We start from the raw sequence: 23,843 nt of genomic DNA, 5'->3' as shown, positions 1-23,843 counted from the left end.
CTTGGACTGCAAGGAGATCCAACCAGTCCATTCTAAAGGAGATCAATCCTGGGTGTTCATTGGAAGGACTGATGCTAAAGCTGAAACTTCAATACTTTGGCTACCTCACGTGATGAGTTGACTCAATGGAAAAGACTCTGATGCTGGGAAGGATTGGGGGCAGGAGGAGAAGGGGACGACAGAGAATGAGATGGCTGGATGGCATCACCGACTCTATGGATATGAGTTTGAGTGAACTCCGGGAGTTGGTGATGGACAGGAAGGCCTGGCGTGCTGTGATTCATGGGGTCGCAAAGAGTCGGACACAACTGAGCGACTGACCTGAACTGAACTGAACTGACCACTAGTAAATTCTGAGAAACCATGAAGTCCAAGAGAAGTTTTCAGACTCCTGGGATGCTGACTGTCAAAGTAAAGAAAGGCAGCCTCCTGAAACTACTTACTAAATAGTTTGACGTGAATCACCAAAACTAGCAACTTAAGGAGACACTGGGATAGCACACTTACCAAGTCTGTGGGTAACATAAATGTAAAGAGATATTTAACACTGGATGAAAGAACTGAACTTTAAAACTATTCTGGCCTTGGACAATGGTTCAACTCCAATTAGAGAACTGATGATTTAACTAAAGCCTGCATCAACTGTCAAAATAGAGATATGAATGATAAACCTCAAAAGAAATTCATAAATGACCCAGAATTGAGGTGAAAAGGCAAGCTCACAATGAGAGAAAAAATGCAACCTGGCTGTCAAAAAACTAGTGACTTCTTACAATTTCTTGTAAATGTACAGAATCCCAGGGCAGAATAAGCCAGGATGAAGTCCCACTGTGCTCTCCACAGGTAAACTCAGAGCCAGCTCACTGTATGCAAATAATTTCGAGGGGCACACACCTTGATAACTGATTGAGAGGAGAATGAAGAAGTGATGAAAGCTTGGCATTCCTGGGATATATTACACAATAAATGGAAAGAGATTAGTTGACTTTGATGGGAAAATCTTGAAGAAAATTGAGCATCAACAAATATTTGATCATTTCTCAAAAGAGATTAAACTGTAGGAGGCAACCAGGACAAGTGTGGGGGCTGACTCGTCTCCCATCACAAGGAAGAATTTGAACTATCAGGAATCTCTTACTCTCAAAACAGGAGCTTTTCCCTTTTCAGACCACTTGCTCATTGCTTCTTCTACTGAAAGGAAAACAGTCCACGGACTACTTTACAATCTCCCTACTTATCAGCTCCCTCTTGTCTCATTCCCTTGTCTTACTCAGAATCCAAGATCCAATGCCTCAGCCACTCTCACAATGACAGAAAAAACCCCTGTGATCCTCTATCCTTCAACAACAGTCTGGTAAAAATTGCCATCCTTGATGAACCTATCTTCCTGCCTTCTCTGACTCTGCATTTGGTTCTGGGAACTGCTAGGGAAAAGCCACACAACCAGGAAGACTGGTACAGCCCAAATTCATAAAAACCAGTATCAATCATGCTTTCCACACTGTCTGGGGGTTCCATTTTAGTTTCTAGTCAATACTCAGTACCAATTTCCATAGAAGGAAATATCTTTCCTCTTTTATCTTTTAATCAAGTGTTTTTTGAAAAATTTATCTTATTGAAGAATAGTTGATTTACAATGTTGTGTTAGTTTCTGGTGTATGGCAAAGTGATTCAATTATGCATACATGGCTTCCCAGGTGGCGCTAGTGGTAAAGAACTTGCCTGCCAATGCAGGAGACATGAGACAAGGATTCGATCCCTGGGTGGGGAAGATCCCCTACTGAAGGGCATGGCAGCCCACTCCAGTATTCTTGCCTGGAGCATCCCATGGACAGAGGAGCCTGGCATGCTACAGTCCACAGGGTCTCAAAGAGTTGGACACGACTCAAGCGACTTAATACAAGTATCCCAAACTCCTAGTCCATCCTTCTCCTACTTTCCTGAAAACCACAAGTCTGTTTACTATGTCTGTGAATCTGTTTCTGCTTTACAGATAAGTTCCCTGTGTCATATTTTAGATTCCATATAAAAGCAATATCACACAGTATTTGCGTTTCTCTTTCTGACTTAGTACGATAATCTCTAGTTCTATCCGTCTTGCTACAAATGACATTATTTCATTCTTTCTATGGCTGAGTAGGATTCTATTGTATACACATACTCACATACATATACATATGGAATTCATCTTTTTTATCCATTAATCTGATGATGGACATTTAGATTGTTTTCGTGTTTTATACACTATGGCTTTCAAACTGGACATGAAATCTATTGAGAGTCATGATCTCAGAGATCTTTTTATTTAAATAGAATAGAAAATATCAGATTATATACTGCTCATAATATAATTTCATGATGATTTTCTTTAAAGGTATCTGCTTTTATGTCTTCAAAAATATACTGGTAAATGTATTACTGACTATGAGGGAAGCCATGACTTTTCCCTTATGCTCTCTAACCTGTCCTGTCACCATGCTCCTACCTGTTCAAAGCCTCATTCCACAAATTATTCCCTGTCTATTCTTTTTGATCCTTCCCACCAGAACAGAAGCATGTTAACATCTGTTTTTTAAAAAGGAAAAAAAAAAAGCAAACAGGCAAAAATAATCCCCCTTCAACCTTATAATTCCATCTAGATGTTTATCACCTTGTATCTTTCTCCTCCTTCTCAGTCTTCTCAGTAAAGAGACTTATGCCACATCTGTTCTGTTCTGTTCTGTCGCTCAGTCGTGTCCGACTCTTTGCGACCCCGTGGACTGTAGCCTACCAGGCTTCTCCGTCCATGGGATTCTCTAGGCAAGAATACTGGAGTGGGTTACCGTTTCCTTCTCCAGGGGATCTTCCCGACCCAGGGATCGAACCTGGGTCTCCCGCATCGGAGGCAGACACTTTAACCTCTGAGCCACCAGGGAAGCCCTCACATGGAAATCTCTACTTCCCCACAATACACACTTGGACCATCAATGTTCCCTCAAAATTCTCTGCAGTTATTCTCATCGTGGTCACATGATGTCCATGGAATAAATCCTGGGGAATCTTCAGTCCTTATGTTTAGTCCCTCAGCAGAGTAAGACCTTGTTGACCACACATTCCAACAGTTACTATGTATCTTCACACTTAAGATTCTCTCCTATTTTTCTGGGGAGAAGTCATTTTTTTCTAGCTATCTCTTAAGCATTCATGTCTTTAAAGGCTTGGTCCTATGCTGACTGTTCTTCTCATGCTTCCTTTTCTGCCTGAGAAAGATTATCTAATACTATGGCTTCAGTTTCCTTCTAATGCTGACAAATAACAAAGCTATATTTATAAGCCTTCCATGAGATACAGAATGTAAGAAATGACTATCTTACCACGCACTGGACATCTCCGCTTAGATGTCTCACAGGCATCTTTAATGAACGTGTTGAAAATTTAATTTGCCATCTTGCCTCTTCACTCTAGGCCTGCGTTGATTCTGGTGCTTCCCCCCTCAGCATATGGTACTGCTGTCAACTCAGATGCTTAAGTCAGAAGCCTCAGAGAAACCTGACTCCTTTTTTATACTCATCGCCTCATTCATCTCCTTGCTCTAAGATTAAATGAAATAAGCGCCCGGTAACTACTTAGCTATTACTATTTTTGCATGGTCAACTCATCATTCAACAGTCAAGGACTTCCTTAAAACTCAGTGCTATGCAACCTACTCCATATACTTCTAATTGCTCCTCTACCATTTGAACCTGTCAGCATCTTTTGGGTAATCATTTGTTCAAAGTTTGCCTTTTCCATCAGATGATAAACTCTAAGAAGATAGGATGTGTGTATTTCTCTCTGATTCACCATGTTATCTCTAGTATCTTGATGCCCAGTGAATATTTGTTGAATGAATGAATGTTTGGAAAATTAGTGAGATTTCCACAAATAAAATGTTAAATGAAGAAACAATGATAATCTGTCAAAAAAGTTAGAACAGATATTCAAGCAACAAGTGAAAAGTTGAGATTAATGCCCTTAAGTTTTCTAAAATTTAACAATATTTTATTTTAATTGAGAAATACGTAGATTTTTATGTTTTATCATTAAAATCAAGACATTTATTTACCTTTGCCATAATATCTGCATAAGCCATATATAAAAAATCTTCCTCCAGTTTGCTATGAAAAACAAGAAAAAAACAACAGTTTTTAGGGAGGTTAGTTACACGAAAAATTACCATCACTATATAAAATAACCATCTTTCAACAAATGCGTCTTTTTTTAAATGAAACAAACACAAAACTTAGAGCAATCATTCAAAAATATTGTAGAATCTGAAAGCAAAGATATTAGACTTCCTCAAGAGTTGGCCCCATCTTACCTCACAGTCTAAAATAATAAATGTTTGTGTGTAAATAAACAGTCTACTGATTTACACACAATTGTAGTAACATTAATCTTTTCTTAAAAATACAAACACTGAAACAAGAAAATTTACGTGATGTCAGGGATCTTGACAGCAGAAGTGATATCTGACATTTGTTGGAAAGACTCCCCAAATTATTCTATGACTACATAGTGAAAAAATATTATGGTCATAAAGATTCTTAAAAATTAAGACAGGTAAAAATCTATTTATTGTCTTCTTTTGAAAAATCATGAAAATCACTAATTCACTGAAGAAAGACTTCCATCAAAAAATTCCTGATGTTTGAAAAATTATCTTAGCAGTTTTAAACTTACAGCCATCAGAAAAGTCCACTTATGAGAAATACCTCATTACCTGACAATGCCAGACAGGGAGCTGCTCTATGCTTAGGGATGAGATGATTTTGTTAGTTAGGAAATAATAAGAGAGAGAGAGAGAAATAGTGAGAGAAAGATGGATCACATTAGCTAAGAGGGAAAAATGCACATTATTATGACATGCACAGAGGTCAGATGAACTCATCAAGACTCATGTGAATAGGGATTGATAATTAAATTATTTTCCTGCATTGCCTGGGGCAAAGTTGGCTTTCTTTCCCAAGACAGGGAAGCTGATGAAGGTTCTGAAACCTCTGCAAGATCTCATCTACAGAATGAATCTACGCCGTGCCCCTGTAATGGGCAGGTGCTATCCATTACATAGTTTAATTATCAAGCCTATGAATGCATTTCTTATTTAATTCCATAGAGGTTTTGCCCTCTGTGGTTTCAATGAATTCAGAAGAACAAGAACTAAGAAAAATGGAGAAGGCCTTTAAAACAGATCTCAAAGAAACTTCGCATTGAGGGGATGGCTTACCCATCTCCTCAAGTTTCCTAACACTCACTGCACAATGGAGATAATCTATCCAGGAAATCTGGGGTCACCAGTGGTCTCCAACACTTTTGGTATTGAAATTCACTTTGAGCTCTTTTGTTTTAATTTCTAAAGGACATTTGTGATAAAGAGAAGATTATAAGAAGATTCAGAATCAACCAGCTAATTATAATGTTGTTAAAAGAATTAGAGCTAGGCAAAATTAATATTTGATAGGCAAATATTAAAGTCTGAAGCTGAACGAGTGTTGGTTCATACATGTATATCAGACTGGTCCTGTGAAGTGAAGTTGAAATGTTCCAACTCTTTGCAACCCCATGGACTAGACAGTCCATGGAATTCTGCAGGTCAGAATACTGGAGTGGGTAGCCGTTCCCTTCTCCAGGGGATCTTCCCAACTAACTTTGAACAATTTTCTCTCCTCTCAAGAAGAAGATGAAATTGAAACATGAACATGTGACAGACAGAACACTCAGACATGGGTTTCTGTTTGTTCCTCCTATGTCTCCTGTGAGCTCCCCAACCATACCATTTCTCCGTTAAAGCTGTTCGACTAAACAGAAGGATCAGCTGATGAAGAGGATCAACCCTCTTAGTTCCTTCATCATCTTCTGGAGGTTCTGCTCCAGGTTTCTATAAAAAAAGTCAAATCCATAAAATTTCACATTAAGGTGAAATGTTCACTCAAACCCAGGAGCACTATGAAGGCTTGGAACAGCAAATAGAAAGCCTTTTTCTTCCTGTTGTGGTGCATATCTGTGTCTATGTTATATGCATTGTACTTGCATGCGTGTACTATATTATTGATGCAAAAGTATACAGTATTAAAGAAGAAAGTTGGGACTTCTATGGTAGTCTTGTAGTTAAGGCTCTGCACTCCCAATACAGGGGACATGGGTTTGATCCCCGGTTAGGGAACTAAAATCTCACATGCCACAGAGCACAGCCAAATAAAATAAAAATAAAATAAATTTTTAATTTAAAAAGTTGTTGAATAATGGGACAAAAAGATACTGTGGGCAAGGATGATAACTCATATACACCTGGGGCAAATTCATGTCAATGTATGGCAAAACCAATCAATATAATATTGTAAAATAAAAAAAAATAAATTAAATTAAAAAAATAAAAAAAATAAAAATTCTGAATACTATTCTTATAAGCAGCATCATAACTAACTGAAAAGTGAACTGCTACATGGATTTTAGCAGCTCTAGGGAGATCTCAAATACAAAAAACTGCAATAAAATGCTGTCACTCCATGTATAAAAATGTAGCGCACCTAGCAAGGCAAACTGTTTTATCAAATGAAACATTTTTGGTGCCTGCGTAGACAGAAATAGGTAAAGAATGCTGAATGAGTTAATGTTTGAACCACTTACATGTTATTCTCACTTTTACTTTTAAAACTTAAAAAAGCAATTTCCTTTATTGAACATTTACCATAAAGAAAATTATTAAGCATTTTTTACTGACTTGAGAATGAATTAATCCTGTTTGTTGAATGACTAATGAATTTTATATCTCTCTTAGACTTACGCATTCAAACTGATATTCTTTCTATGTAAATGACGTTCTTTCTTGGACTTAAGGCTTAATGTTGCAGCTAGTATGGTAAATCTGCAAGGTTAAAATATTCTAATATTCTAAAGGTTTGATTCTAAAGAAAAATGAAACTCACTTAAAATATATGGGATCATTGTACACCAAAAACTAACACAACAGTGTAAATCAACTATATCCCAATAAAAATAACAACTAAATAAAATATATGGGAATAATCAGGGTTAAGGTTTTATGAATTAATTTGTTCATCACATTCCCTGATTATTTGTGTGTTTTTTCAAAAAAACTTCAGACCAAAGTTTTAACTTTGGAATTATGAAGACTCTCAGTCTACAAAATGGGGCAGAACTACATGCTTGTAAATTTTCCTGAGAAGGTGGTTCTTGCTCAAATTTTTAAATAGATCCACAGCTTATAAAAATTGAGACAATGGCTCCCTTGAGTGAAGCATTCTCAGTAACACAAGCCTCCTTATCAGCATGGTTGGATGAAAAATTCTACTTCTCCGTTTATTCTATATCTACTGTGACTTCCTGCTCTTCCAATGTATCCAATCTATCATTCTCTGCCCTGCATATGTTTAACAACCAGCCGCTTTTCATTAGCTTTTATTAAGCTTCAACTTATTTTTGGTGAATTACTCTTTATGGTTCAGCTTTTATAGTTCTATCCTGGTTCTGAGGTGTTTGAAGTTCCTTTGAGGAATAATTTAAAAGAATAGAGTCAAAATTTACTTAAATTCTGAATTACTGGCTGTTGATGAGATCTCTTTGAAATAAGAGTGAATTTTCCCTAAACATTGCATGCAGTAACAATCCAGAATAAAGTTTCCTAAGCCCCATAGGTTGCAATAATGTTTCCTCTTCAATGTTATAAAATAAATGGCTCACACCAATGTTGTTCCACCAAGCCCAGAACTTCTTTCATCTTCTAACCGAGTAAAAACATACCGCTAAGTCTTCTATCAATTTATCTTCAAAGTAATGTTCTTCTGTCTCAATCCAAGACTTTTCATATCCCTGAAGAAAGAGATTGACAGCCCGATGCCTAAAAGGTAAGCACAATTTCAAAGAGCTTTTTAAAAAATAAATTGAAAAGGCATTCAGTAGCACTTAATCACTGGATTATCTGTGCACTAAAAGAATAAATAAAAATAAACTTTCCAATCTCAACTGGAGAGGCAAGACATTGCAGTAGATAGAGAAAGCTTTCTCAGATCACACACTGACCTGGATTCAGTTATTTCTAAGTTTTGTAACATTGGTCAAGTTATCCAACTTTGTCAACTTCTCTCATTTATAAAACCAGGATAATCCCATCTATGCTTCAGTTTTGTGAGACTCAAACTGAGATAAAGAACATAAAACATGTTGGATAGATGCTCACTACATGGTAGCTTTTATGACATAAAGTGGCTCTGGATAAATAGTTGTGAGCATCAAGAGAGGAATTATTCAGTCTTCCTGTCAACATCAGATACAGCCTCTGAGGATTACAAAACTAAATGTATTAAGGGAACTTTATGGGAGTATATATCCAAAGATTAAATCCTAGAATACTAACGAAAATAGTTGCCTATGAATTAAAGAAGACCAGTAAAGACTAAAAGAATAAGTAAACTCATCTTGAAATTGATGCTATATATGGCTGTTTCCACTCGAAGAAAGTCACGTCAATAAGGGAACATGAGAGCTTACCAGATGTGTTAAAATGAGACGGTGCCATTGCAGAGTGGAATGCTACAACATTAACAGTATCCAAGGTAGACTAAGGAATCATGAGACACGAAGTTAGATAGGTTTATGAAGGGCCTTGAAATCCAGGGAGAAGAACTGACCAGGCACCTGGAATGGCCAGAACTCTCCATCAATTCTCGTACAAGAGAGAAGCTCAACTCTACTGGTACATCAGAATCCCCTGGGGAGTTTTTACACAGTACACATGCTAAGCCCTCAGATATTCTGATTCAACAGGTTGAGGCTTGGATATTCCTCAAGTGAATCTGAGTGTTATTTACTAAAAGCACCAGGTCTGAGAACCACTGGAATAAGGAATACAATTTTGAATATGTTATATCAGAGAAAGTAGAAGAGAAGACTGTTATATTGTAGAAACTAACTTGTAATCTGCTAGTTGATGGAACTGGATGTTAAGTCAATAAAGTGAGTTGAAGAGGTACCATGAAGGGTAATGTATTTGAATTATTCCCATAAGCTAAGTCACTTCAGTCGTGTCCGATTCTGTGTGACCCCACTGAGGGCAACCCACCAGGCTCCCCCGTCCCTGGGATTCTCCAGGCAAGAACACTGGAGTGGGTTGCCATTTCCTTCTCCAGTGTGTGAAAGTGAAAAGTGAAAGTGAAGTCGCTCAGTCGTGTCTGACCCTTAGCGACCCCACGGACTGCAGCCTACCAGGCTCCTCCATCCATGGGATTTTCTAGGCAAGAGTACTGGGGTGGCTTGCCATTGCATAGTTCCCTATAAATTCTTTTCCTCAAAGATGAAATAATCACAAAAGTAACAAACAACGATTAACATTGTGTCATGTTCAGTTCTAAGCATTCTGTCTACCTGGACCCATTAAATAACCTAAACAACTCTATGAGGCTAACCTTAAGGTACAGTTGAGAAAACTAAAACAAAGTCAGGAAAAAATCTTGACCAAAATCATGCACTCATAAGCTGCGAGGTCAGGATTCAAATCAAGGCAGTCTGACCCCAAAGACTGGTTCCTGATTACTCTGAAAGTGAAAGTCGCTTAGTTGTGTCCAACTCCTTGCGACCCGATAGACTAGACACTCCATGGAATTCTCCAGGCCAGAATACTGGAGTGCGTAGCCTTTCTCTTCTCCAGGGGATCTTCTCAACCCAGGGATGGAACCCAGGTCTCCTGCCTTGCAGGTGGATTCTTTACCAGCTGAGCCACAAGGGAAGCCCAGGAATACTGGAGTGGATAGCCTATCCCTTCTCCAGAGGAACTTCGCAACCCAGGAATCGAACCAGGGTCTCCTGTATTGCAGGGAGCTTCTTTACCAACTGAGCTATTAGGGAAGCTGATTTCTCTATCCTGTCTCAAATATGTGAGCAGATCCTCCTAAGTATTTAAAAGTAACAGATAGCAAACTTCTAGTTACCAAAGGGGAAAGAGTGGGGAGGGATAAGTTAAGAGTCTGAAATTAACATATGTATGCTATTATATAGAAAACTGATAACCAGCAAGGACCTACTGGATAGCACAGTATCTGTCTACTCAATAATCTCATAACCTACACAGGAAAAAAATCTGAAAAAGAAAGAAAGATGTATACATCATTTTACTGTACATCCAAGGCACAACTATACTTCAATAAAAAAAATAAAATAAAATCTATTCAATTATGACATTACAGGCCAATGAGAATAACCAACAAGGAAAAATGAAGTTAAGCATTACACAGAAAAGGCAACAGATCTCCTTCACCCTTCTCTTGGACTACTAGATCCATGTCAAGGTGTATGCTAGCCTCCTGTCATTTCTTAGAGGAAGAGTAACTTTAATCTATTACCAACATTAAAGAAATTCTGACCTCGGCAGATTATATAAAGGAGCCATCCGGAAGCAAGCAACCACGGCACGTTTCCTCTGCTTAGAGAGCAGTTTGTGCCATACGGCCTTTTTTGATCTCTGAGGATGCTCAACCTGAGGTAGAAAGACAGAGACACACATATTTGTAACCCCCCAAACAGCTTCAGGAACATGGTATTAAACAGCTGTACCTTTTAGCTAGAAAATTTTAGATTTTCAATTTTCCAAAAGTATCTTACAATTATTATGAAAATATCTTCAAGTTACCCAATGCTACATTTGAAATAGTTTCAGATGCATTTTCCTTAGAAAAAACATCATTATTTCCCAACAATGTGTACTTTAGAAGCTATATCATTTATAAAAACCAAAGAAATATGAAACCATCCTATCTGAAATAATTTTGCATCCTTTTTAAAATTCAGTTATGGTGCCAAAACATAAGTAGAGAAAAATTAACCTATCCTTGCTTATGCATTTTCACTGATTTTATCCTAAACGCTACAACAATAAATATAAATAGAGGCAGTTAAAGAAAATTCTAACGAAGTCTACCGTTTCTTAACATATTTAATAGGATGGAGAGAAGATGACAAGTCTTCGTGAACACATTAGTAGGAGTAAGTAAAAGAATTTAATTTTGCAAAAATGTTAAACTATATAATTATTTTGTTAGATAGGGACAAATGAGAATTTATAAGTTGCAGTAAATGATGCAAGCAAGCTATGTGTTTAGCTAATGGCATTTGGAATTTCAAGGAAGAGATTAATCATAAGTATTAGAGAGAAAAAATCCCAACATGGAATTCTACATTCATTAGTAATTTCTAGGCAATTGAACACTGTACTTCCCAGATTGTAATATCTCCGGCGCATACATGTAGATTTCTGGAAAAAATAAAAATGTTATGTTAGCTAAAAAAAAAGTAAAACTAAAGGTATTATCCTTTGCAGTAAAGAGTCAAAATATGAATGTAATACTAATGCCTGAAGAAAACATTTAGAATGTTTGGATTACAGTGGTTTGGAAATTTTAACAAAGCAATTTGTGTAATTTGAAAGCACTTATTTCTGTGATCCTCTTTCCTCTATAAGATCAAGAAACACTTTCTGATAATTATCCAGTTAGTTCAGTTTTCTTCTCAGTTATGTTATGCAAAACAAAGCATTGTTGAGACAGTGTAGGTGAAAACAGAATCAAGGATAATACTATTCACCGAGAATAAGGCATTGTGATCAACATGGGTAACACTCAACAAACATAATTAAGTACCTAAGCACTGATGAACGTGTTAGAAAAGGTCTCTGTTGTCATGAAGGCTACCATTTGGCAGAGCATTTTATTACCCAAAGGAAAGACCTTAAATAGTGAATTTTCCTATAAATGAAGTAAATAGATGTTGGGAAGATGTGTGATCCAAAAGTGAACATGAAGATGTGTCTTGCAACTGTTTGAATGTCTGTCTGTGCTGATGTGTTAGCTTGTCTGGTAAGTTTGCGTATTATAAAATCCCAAGGAGACAGCTCACTCTTCTGAGAACGAAGACCAGACGTACAGTACAAAAAGTCACTTGCATAGGTCACTGACATTTGAGATTAAGTCTTTCCTGTGCATCCCACTGCTTTTGCAAGTGAAAATATTGTTTAGCAAGTGAAAATATTCTTAGCAAACTCTTCTATGACTCACAAATTAACATATGAATAGAGAGACGAAAGGAATGAATTCTGCACACAGGTATTTCCCACTCTTTTCTGTTCTTTGATAATTCATGAGTTCTTTTACTCATATTCTTAACATTTTGAAGAATACTTGGACATTAAAATCTGACCTGCTTACCTTTTCCTAGATATTCACACATCTTAAAGATTTACACAGGGATCACCCTCATCACAGCTAGAGAAAGTCTGGGTTCTTTTTATTCTCTCTTCAGTACATTCTTATCCTAGCACATCTAAATCATTGCATAGTTATCTGTGTGTCTGTATCCTCGACTGGAGCACCAGCCACTTGAGTTGAGGACAGAATTCAACCCCCAGGACCTGCAGAGTACATCGCTGTCACAGGGCAGGGCACACAATAAATATTCATGGGATAAATAGTTGCTCAGTAAAATTAATCTCATTACTGTGCAAATGATATTCATTACGTCACATGTATTTATGATCATATAAAATATGACTATAATAAAACATTATTAGAGTTCAATAAACTTCATATAATGTATCTACAAGTCATTCAAGCAAACTTAGATATGTGCAAGAAAACCAGGAAGAATTAAAAACTCATGATAGAGTAATGCCATTTAATTGGTGACGCTAGTGGTAAAGAACCCGCCTGCCAATGCAGGAGAGATAAGAGATGCAGGTTCGATCCCTGGCTCAGGAAGATCCCCTGGTGAAGGGAATGGCTACCCACTCCAGTACTCTTCCCTGGAGAATCCCAAGGACAGAGAAGCCTGGCAGGCTACAGTCCATAGGGTCACAAAGAGTCAGACACAACTGAAGCGACTTAGCATGCACAAGCATACGTAGCACAATCTTCTTTAATATGTATATCATTTCAGACATACAATTCTATGACTTTCTTTTAACTTCTCTATTTTTAAAAATTTTTGATCAAGCTGCGTGGCATGTTGGATCCTGGTTCCCCAACCAGGAATAGAATCTGTGCCTCCTCAAATGGAAGCACAGTGTCTCAAGCACTGGAACACCAGGGATTCCTCTATGACCTTATATATCACTTAACATTTCATTACCTCAAATCTTGTCATCTGCTGATATATGATTATATTTATTTAATATTTCATGACAAAATTTAGGGAAACATTAAGTTGTCTAAATAATATTCTATTATCATATTATATTATTATTACAGTGTTACACAGTGTGAATATATATTGATAATCATATGGCATAAGAGTATCCTAGTTTAATTTCATCAGTTATAGTGATAAATTGCATGGCTTTTCAGAAGTTATTTCCATTTGAGTAAACAAGAAGGAAATTAACAGATACTGCATTAGATGATATCTTTAGTTATTTAACTGGCTAGGGCAGAGATAGGAGATCATGAGATAAAATAGTAATCAAAGAAATATATTTATTATTGCTATTCTAGTGTGTTCTACAAAACATTCAGATAACACTATCCTGAGATGATACAGGGCATTTTATTATTTTATGTTTAATGTAAAATAACTGCCCCGTCATGTCAGACAGGTATTGTCATGGAGACCCAGTGACAGCACACTTTTGAGTTTGCACTGAGCACCTTCAGTCTGGTGTTAGTTGGTTGAATGGGTCTCATGAGAAACAGAGAAAGTCTCTGTGTTGCAGATATTTTATGTAAGCTAGAAGATTCCTTATACAAAAACACAATCCACCAATTGATAACATTTCAGATATTTTTGGTTTGGGAATTCTTGAGCAAAGGTAATAAATAATAAAATAAGACACACAGTAAGCTTTATAGTTTAAAATAGAAAACAACTGAAAAATGATATAAAACATTATTCTCACATGGTTTTAATATCAATGCATTGCTCTTCTCTAAATGTAATGTATTGCTGATCCTGAGAAAACTCAGCTCAAAAATATTAAAATGAAGGGTTAAACAAATGACCTTAAATTCAAATATAAGTCCAGGGAAAGACAGTATCTCAAACATGGTGCTATGAACAGTAATGAAAAATACAGGTATAAACATTTGAAGTCAGGTGTAACTCCTGAAATTTTTGTTAGAATGGTTTAAAATTAAGTATATAATCCTAATTATCTGTTTAATTTTAGAAATATTTTGGAAAAGAAAATAAAATAGAGGACTTGATCTCCCTCAATACATTATCTATCAATAGCTGCAAAAATTATAAGCTTGTAAATAATATTGATTAGATAATAAGCACTCCCGGGTCACAGATTATTTTTAATGAACATGCTGAACACGTATGTTTTTTGGCTCACAAGTTAGCACACGTCATTTAAAAAAACATTCTTACAAGGTTAACGCAAATGTGAACCAACGCAAGAGCTAACCTGTTCAAGATGAAAAAGCACATTTGCTATATCCAAGACCCTTTCCACTGTCTTCTCAGGATCTGAAGTGTCTTCTGTCCTGTTGGGTAAGTCTTTGTAAAGAGCCATTTGCCATCTAATAGCAGGATCCTCCAACTGCAGAAAAAAGAAAACCGTTCAAAAAATACAGAGGAAAGAAAGGAACACCCACTTATGAAGAGTCAATCTATAGCTGCGTATTGAGCACAGACACAGGGTGAAAGCATGATGCAGAGATCAAGACAGAAGTACCTTGTACTAATGAAACTTGTCATCTGGTGAGACAGACAGACATCAAATAAATGCTTACAATTGTACAGTGCTGCTAGGAAGAAATATAAGGTACCTTGGGGACTTAACCTAATTTGTTGTGGTTGGGAAGATTTCTCTAAACAAGTAAAATTTCAACTAGGATTTAAGGATGAACTGAAGATCATCAGGGAAAGAAAACAGGCAAAAGCTATTTTAATTTTTTTCTTTTCCTTTCACTCAAATCAGTGAAAGATTTACTTTAGAGGCAATGATATAGGATCTCACTGAAACTAAGATACTAATGAAAATAAACCAATGAAGGCATACAAAATCATATTCTGATAAAGTAATCTATGGACCCTACTTTTTAATACTGTCAAATTTCTTGAGTTAAAGATATAACGGAATTCTGAAGGTTTTTAAGAAAGATTATTTTAAACCATATAAACTGACAAATACAAGCATCTTTCCAGGGATAGATCACTTCAAAAAAATAATTTAGACAGGCAAAGCAATACTTTTACATTTCCCTTCCCATTAAATATTTCCTTTCAACATGGGAGATGGAGAATAATGAAGCAGAATTAGATCAACAACATCCAAAGCTTTACAACTCTTAGCCAGAGAAAGCAGAGCCTGAATGTTTCAAAAAAATAACTTTTATCTAGTCAGAGACAGAACTTCATACACTGAATGACTTGTCAACACCTATTTGTCCTTTGATAAAACAAAATGCTTTTTCTTCATATTCTTTTTTCATTTGAGGACTATTGGACTTACAGATTTTATTCTTTTAATATGAAATTACTCCCTCTTGACCCCAGGATTACCAGTCCTACAATTTTAAGACAATGTGTTCAAGAAGGAGCAGAGAACAAAAGAACTCATTGTTTGTAAGTCCATATATATCCCATACCCTTAGTATAAAAAGTATATAATGAAATGTCACAAAGAATAGTATTCATTATGTCTTTACTTTCAGGTTTCATTCATTAAGAGATGAAATACTGATTATACATGTTCATCCTTCTCAGCTCTTCTCTTTCTTCCTGATACCACAATATACAGCATACACTGTCCAAAGTATTCCTATAAGTAACCTCTAGAATATAATGGAAGGATTTCCTCCTGCTTATCCAAGACATAACTTTTTATTTGCTGTTTCCTGAGAGTGGTATAAACACCTACTTAAGAGGTATTGAATACTTCCTGTCTCTATTTGGGACCATGGTTGTCAAAGCATGAGCCCAAATTCCCTAGAAATCTTGAGATCCTTTCAGGGACACATGATCTCCTCAAACAACCATGTATAAACTTGAGGTTAAGCTGGAAGCTTTATGAATATTTTGAATAATGTTCAAAATCTTTTTACTTTTATCTGCTAAGACATCATGCTCGTATGGGAATTAACCTCCTACTCTTAAAGTTAAAATTAAATGAATGATGGACTTCATGAACAAGTCCACATGAAATCTGTCCTAAATAATTTCTGTGCATTGCAAATATTGCAAAAGCATGTCACACCTTTATCACATTATATTCTGAAGTGTTAAAAAATATGAATATGGTTTGGATCTTTGGAAAGAAGCATTTTAATACCCAGAAGGGGATACATTATACTATAATCAATACTTTTTGACACTTGGACATTTTCATAATTTAAAAAATCCTCAGGCGGGACATCTGAATAGAAGCAAATAGCTGAGTCAAAATAATTAACTGCAAGACTTTTTATATTAAATAACTGGTCCAGTAAACAAATGAGTAGTTTATCCACTACTATGAAAGCATTTCCAAATAATGGTAAATATTGTGACTACAAAAACTACTTACAGCAAATGTTTTACCCACAGTTAAAAAATAGATGTTATAACAGTTTCCATTCATGTTTCTCTTCTAAATGTACACTGGCTTTCCTATTACAGTAATTCTTACTATCTCCTATGTGCTAATGACTCTTAAACAAACTTATTTCATTTCTGAGAACTAGGTGTAAAATATCAAATTTTCATAGACAACTGTCTCCACATCACAAAAGTCCTCAAATTCAGCTGTATGAAGGAAATCCCCAACCTTTATTTCAAATGGTACCATCTTTTTTTTTTTTTTTAACAAAATTTGACAGTCTCTGGTGATCTACTTTAGAAATACGTCACTTGTTATCTTGAGAGTCATTAATTCATAAGGATTTGCCAGCAGAATAATGAATGATTAAGATGATATATTTTCACTACCTTACTTGTTAAAGCAACATTATTTGTAGTATTTCTTGTAAAGAGAGATTAACTATATAGTTTATAGGTGCTAAGTATCCTTTTGAATAGTATTGGGCTTACCTTGCCTTGTAAGTGAATATTACTGCGGATTATATCTCGAACTTCATCCTCAGTGTCTTTCTGTCAAGAAATAAATGTTACCTAAAAGAAGTCTTATAATGCATCCGCGGTCAAGAGTCAAAAGAAATAACTCCAACTTCTTATGAAATAGTCTATGTCTGAACAATCATCTTTATAGGATTTAATACATGCCATAAATCTGGGGGATTATTGCTCAGGTAATTCTTTGATATTGCTGGGACTTGAAACAAGACAACCTCCTAACTGAATTTCACTGAAAGTTCACTAGATTTAATGCAACTGAATTTCCAGGTCACAAGAAGTAGAACAGAGGCATCTTCCCTTAGGATCAAACATAAGGAGGTCTCTAATATTCTCTAAAATCTCCATGAAGTCATTTTAGTCAATAACATCTACAAATATCCAGTAATCATTAGGAGCATACCCTGAGAAACAAATATTAAACAACAGCCAATGGGCCTGCATCCCTGTAGCCCCCTTGGCCACAACCTCACCTCAACTTGCTCACAGTAGGGTCTCAAACTGTGGATATAGGGAGAGGTTCTTCAGTGTGGGAGGGAGAATATACCTTTTATTTTACATGTATATAACATAGCATGCCTATTTTCAAAAAACTGCATTCTCTCTGTGTAGCCATAGAGGAAAGCTGAAGGCCATCAAGAAATCTTGAGAACGTCAATCTTGATGCTCACAAAGGAGAAAAACTGATTTAAAAGTCAACATCTTATCCACCCACGATCAGCATAACACATTAGGCATCTAACCTAACACATTATGCATTTATGAAAAAATACCCATCATAAATCTGCAGACACCTCTCATCACAAATTTGATACAGGAGTTCATATGAAATCCATCCCCACCACCCCCCACCGACTAGTGACTTGTTGCCATCTTTCCATTTGGTGTGTGAATATAACTTTGAGGTAATTAACATAATTTAGAAATAAAAACAGCCTCCAAAAAAAAAATATTAGGCCATCTCTATGTCTGAGTCCTAGGGCCTGTATAGAAAAACTGGTTAATAAAGCCTTCAATGAAAAGAAACTGACACAGAACAGTGAAGCAAAGGAATCCAAACACTCGAGGAGCTGGAGGTCAAATGATCTTCCCAACAGGAGGAAGAGGAGCCTTACCAGACTAAAGCGATTTTTGGCCAGAGCAATGAGCTCCTGGTCCCCAGGGGCACAGATGTTCAACCCAATAGGCAGTAACCGCTTCAGAGCAGCCACAATAAGAGAGGTCTGCATGGAATATCGGTCCCCTTTGCGCTTCATTTTCTTCCTTTCCTGATCAGAAACAGCTGCCTATGGAACAAAGATAAACATTGGAATCTGCAACAATTTCTTGTCTCAGGATTCTTGAGCCTTTTCTAACTGACTGTGGTTTTCATCTTCCTCATTTTCTGCTGGTCCCTGTTTTTGAAAATCCTACTGAGGATAACTCTTTTCTTTCCTTTTCAGCATCTCTTGCTGATTTTAAGTCCTACTTCTCAGATCCCCAAATCACTATAATTCCCCAGTAGGCATTTCTATATTTTTTAAGAAAAAAAAAAAGGCTATTATTTTGTTGGTTTGTTTTTGTTTTTAGCCTGGCCACACCATGTGACTTGAAGAATATTAGTTCCCTGGCCAGAGACTGAACCTAAGCCCCTGCCAGTGGAAGCGCAGAGTCCTACGGACAACAGGGAATTCCTTCTACATAATTTCAGAAGGAAATTGCACATTGTAATTTTAGAGGCATGTGGATGTATGAAAAATTCATGGTAATTTCAGATACTGTGTGTTATATGATTATTAATGCTTAAGAGGAAAAAAAATGTAAGAATAAATGGTTTTTGCTTTGACAAATGCTTGCTTTGTCTCACACACACACACACACACACACACAGCATATATTTGCCTTTTACATAGGCTGAACACTTGTCTCCCCAAGGCCTTGATCCCCATCTAACAGAAAGAGACATATTAATAATATACTAATCAGTGTTACATAAATATTTAGGATTATCTCTGGATGAATTGCTTACAACTGAGCACAGCCATGATATTTAAGTTCCCTTGTAATTCTGTTGAAAACCATGCCTGTGCCAGGGTTACCTCAAATTATAGAGTCTAATTTTCACTGGGTAGTGAAGATAATTTTTTCTATTTAGAGGGCACATTCGAAGACTAAAATTAAAACAACTGTCCCATATACCCTTGTTTGTATATGTTAAATTTCTTTGTACCAACAAATCAAACATTAAAGATACTTTTATGATAATGATATGGTATAATAGTTTTGAGCTGAGAAAAAACAGAAGAGAATTTAATATACAAATGATTTGTCTTCCCCAAAAGAAGGCAAAATATATCAAAACACAATACTGAAATAAGTTTTTTGCATAGTGAAAGTTTTGAAACAATTGAAACCATGTAGTGACAGTAGCTGATATGTTAATAATATCATATATATTATAATAATGTACTATATCATTACATATATAGCATATATTGATATATATATCAAATCAATAAAATCTGAACCATAGTAATAAGAATCGCACTCACTTTCCAAAGAAATGTACTTATAACTTCAGTTGTGTCCAACTTTTTGTGACCCTACAGACTATAACCCGCCAGGCTCCTCTGTCCATGGGAATTCTCCAGACAAGAATACTAGAGTGGGTTGCCATTCCCTACTCCAGGGATCTTTCTGGTCCAGGGATCAAACCTGTGTCTCTTATGTCTTTTGCATTGGCAGGCAGATTCTTTATCACTAACGCCACTTGGGAAGCCCACTTATTGCATAGATCCCACTTTTATCTGTACCAATTTGTAACAGATTATTCTTATTAAGTTTCATTTAAAAAAGTAAAATGATAATTATTTGTACTCTTAAATTCATTAATCTATAAAAATAATGAATTAGTGGTTTTGAATGAGCTCTTTACTAAAAGGAAACATAGCCACAGTGATTAAAATAATGAACCCATATGAGGAACCACCATCCTAAAAATTAAACAAATTATGCAAACATATTTCTATCCAACACTGGCAATTCGGTCTTCAGTTCAGTTCAGTCACTCAGTCGTGTCCGACTCTTTGTGACCCCATGAATCACAGCACGCCAGACCTCCCTGTCCATCACCAACTCCCGGAGTTCACTCAAACTCATGTCCATCGAGTTGGTGATACCATCCAGCCATCTCATTCTCTGTCGTCCCCGTCTCCTCCCACCCCCAATCCCTCCTAGCATCAGACTCTTTTCCAGTGAGTCAGCTTGTCGCATGAGGTGGCCAAAATATTGCAGTTTCAGCTTTAGCATCAGTCCTTCCAATGAATACCCAGGATTGATCTCCTTTAGGATGGACTGGTTGGATCTCCTTGCAGTCCAAGGGACTCTCAAGAGTCTTCTCCAGCACCACAGTTCAAAAGCATCCATTCTTCAGCGATCAGCTTTCTTCACAGTCCAACTCTCATATCCATACATGACCATGGGAAAAACCATAGCCTTGACTAGATGGACCTTGGTTGGCAAAGTAGTGTCTCTGCTTTTTAATATGCTATCTAGGTTGGTCATAACTTTCCTTCCAAGGAGTAAGCGTCTTTTAATTTCATGGCTGCAATCAGCATCCACAGTGATTTTGGAGCCAAAAAAAATAAAGTCTGACACTGTTTCCACTGTTTCCCCATCTATTTCCCATGAAGTGATGGGACCAGATGCCATGATCTTCATTTTCTGAATGTTGAGCTTCAAGCCAAACTTTTCACTCTCCTCTTTCACTTTCATCAAGAGCCTTTTTAGTTCCTCTTCACTTTCTGCCATAAGGGTGGTGTTATCTGCATATCTGAGGTTATTGATAATTCTCCCAGCAATCTTGATTCCAGCTGGTGCTTCTTCCAGCCCAGCGTTCCTCATGATGTACTCTGCATATAAGTTAAATAAGCAGGGTGACAATATACAGCCTTGACGTACTCCTTTTCCTATTTGGAACCAGTCTGTTGTCCCATGACCAGTTCTAACTGTTGCTTCCTGACCTGCACACAGGTTTCTCAAGAGGCAGGTCAGGTGGTCTGGTATTCCCATGTCTTTCAGAATGTTCCACAGTTTATTGTGATCAATATTACTAAATATTAATATATTAAACTCTACATTTTATTGGTGTTGAAGTTTTCTTTGATTTTAACTTCTAAAGCTCTTTCAGCTTTATGGTTGCATAAGTAAATGGAACTTAAACTTAGTTTGATATTTATATTTAGGTGACCTTATAATAAAAATAATTTAAATCAACACTAAAGGCAACTCTACATTGTTTAATTTGAGAAATATTAGAAAAATTAATTCCACGTATACTCAAAATATTATGTATTTTGTTTTCTATACCACAGGAAATTTGTAAACCGAAAAGAATAGTTAATATATCTTTGAACATTTATGGCTGATAATAGTCCACTGTTGGTATGAAGAAATTAAATATACGTGAAACCAAATACCCTCATGGACATCTGTATGTGCTGGTTTTGTTTGTTCAGTGCCTGTTTCCTCCCCAGACTTTGGAGTTCCATTAGGGAACTGGTCAAACCTATTTTGTTCTTTTCTGTATATGGAACCAAGCACTGTGCCTGACTCATAGGAGCTGTTCAATAATTTGAACAGAACTGCAATAGTTACTGAATGTGCATATTTTATTTTCAATCCATTACCTAACATTTGAATCAGACATGAATACACAATAACGTGATCAATATGTAGGCACTGATGGAAGAAAATTTCAGATATTGAGATCTGGGGAAGTCATTCTTAGGTCATACATAATTTAACTGAAATTTTACACTAACCAGAACAGCTTGTTTTGTGACCTGCCAAATACTCATTGCACATCTGCTTTAACCATTAAAGAAAATAATACATTTTAAAAATTAAAATAGAGTAATAATTGTTTAGGCATCCAAAATAGAGCTCAGTGGCCACTGTGAATGTGGTTGGAGACATGATCCTGCATTACTGAATTTTCTGAACTGAGAACCTGAATTTTCTGAACTGTACCAGACTCAAGGACACCACCAGCCACCCTCAAAACAAGATCTGCTAGCAGCTTCCAGCTATAACCTTATAGTCTCAAGACCTCCTCTGGTATCTATGCAACTATTTCAGATCCCAATCAATCCTTACTTAACAAGCACGCTTACTTCTGGCCAGCTCCAATCATAATTCTTGACAAACAACATAAGTAATTTTCTGGTGTTTGCCTTAATTAGTCTCCTGCATTTTGCAGTATGACAGAACACAACTCTTGACGAGTGCTTCTTGAATCTGTGTCTCCGAGTTTACAGTTCTGTTTGGCTCTGATAAAACTCTTGTTTATTCCTATTATTGGACTTTTATTGACTATTTCTGTTGAAAGCATAGTTAAGGAGGAAAGTAGGACAAACAAACTCTATCTTAAATAAATCTCTGTGTGTGTATTTCTATCTTTCTGTCACACACACCACAAATATAGCTCCAACAATTTCACCTAAAATGATCTAAAATTTAATAGAGGACCAAGAAAAAGGGAAGAATTTTCTAGTATTCAACCAATGAAATGGCCTACAACTCTCCCAAAGTAGACACAAACAAAATCATAGATGACTTAAACACTTTTAGACATATGAAGTATAAAAATGAGACTACACATCAAAAAGACAAAAGATACAAGTTTTGGTGACAAAGTGGAAGAATGGGAACCCTTGTGCACTATTAGGGGGAATGCAAATTGGCTCAACCACTGTGGAACTGCATGGAGGTTCCTCAAAAAATAAGAAAACTAGAACTACCCAAGTATTATGGCCAATTATCTATACACTGGACTCTCTCTAGGCTACAGACATTTTGCTTTAGGTCATACTGAACCTCGCTTTCCCAGACTACCTTACTCCACATTGGTCTGCTGCCCAACTTACAGTCTTCTTCTAATTTTAGAAATGGTACTCCATACACACGGTGATTCTCCCTGCTTGAGGGACTACCTGAAGACTTGATATGTGATAATTTGTCTCTTGGCTGGTGTTTGTATTTGGTCTCAATCTCTGTTCAGAGGAGTTCCTGGCGATCTATTTCACATATGATAAAATACATGTTTCAATGCTATTCTCTCAAATCATACCACCCTCGCCTTCTCCCACAGAGTCCAAAAGTCTGTTCTATATACATCTGTGTCTCTTTCGCTGTCTCGCATATAGGGTCATCATTACCATCTTTCTAAATTCCATATATACGCGTTAGTACACTGTATTGGTGTTTTCCTTTCTGATGTACTTCGCTCTGTATAATAGGCTCCAGTTTCATCCACCTCATTAGAACTGATTCAAATGCAGTCTTTTTAATAGCCAAGTAATAAGAAGGCTGATCCCCGAAGAATCGATGCTTTTGAACTGTGGTGTTGGAGAAGACTCTTGAGAGTCCCTTATACTGCAAGGAGATCCAACCAGTCCATTCTAAAGGAGATCAACCCTGGATGTTCATTGGAGGGACTGATGCTAAAGCTGAAACTGCAATACTCTGGCCACCTCATGCGACAAGTTGACTCACTGGAAAAAAAAGTGATGCTGGGAAAGGTTGGGGGCGGGAGGAGAAGGGGACGATGGAGAAAGAGATGGCTGGATGGCATCACCGACTCTGTGGACATGAATTTGAGTGTACTCCGGGGGTTGGTGATGGACAGGGAGGCCTGGCGTGCTGTGATTCATGGGGTCGCGGAGAGTCGGACACGACTGAGCAACTGAACTGAACTGAATATTCCATTATGTATATGTACCATAGCTTTC

At 36.7% G+C, this 23,843-nt stretch overlaps 1 protein-coding gene across 1 annotated transcript in view; it reads right to left on the bottom strand.

Moving 5' to 3' along the window:
• Window positions 1-23,843, bottom strand: part of RYR2 (ryanodine receptor 2) — a 537,004-nt gene that overhangs the window by 120,639 nt on the left and 392,522 nt on the right. The window contains exons 70-77 of the mRNA XM_088842508.1: window positions 18,189-18,359; window positions 17,032-17,091; window positions 14,426-14,560; window positions 11,237-11,281; window positions 10,395-10,507; window positions 7,780-7,876; window positions 5,793-5,896; window positions 4,085-4,136 (exon numbers count right to left, since the gene is read on the bottom strand). Coding sequence (XP_088698634.1) covers window positions 4,085-4,136; window positions 5,793-5,896; window positions 7,780-7,876; window positions 10,395-10,507; window positions 11,237-11,281; window positions 14,426-14,560; window positions 17,032-17,091; window positions 18,189-18,359 — 777 coding nt within the window. The remainder of the gene's footprint in view (window positions 1-4,084; window positions 4,137-5,792; window positions 5,897-7,779; window positions 7,877-10,394; window positions 10,508-11,236; window positions 11,282-14,425; window positions 14,561-17,031; window positions 17,092-18,188; window positions 18,360-23,843) is intronic.

Source organism: Moschus berezovskii, chromosome 12 (genome assembly GCF_049115385.1).
Source record: "Moschus berezovskii isolate FMDL1 chromosome 12, NW_MosBer_1.0, whole genome shotgun sequence".
NCBI lineage: Eukaryota > Metazoa > Chordata > Mammalia > Artiodactyla > Moschidae > Moschus > Moschus berezovskii.
This window is presented reverse-complemented; position numbering and strand designations above follow the sequence as displayed.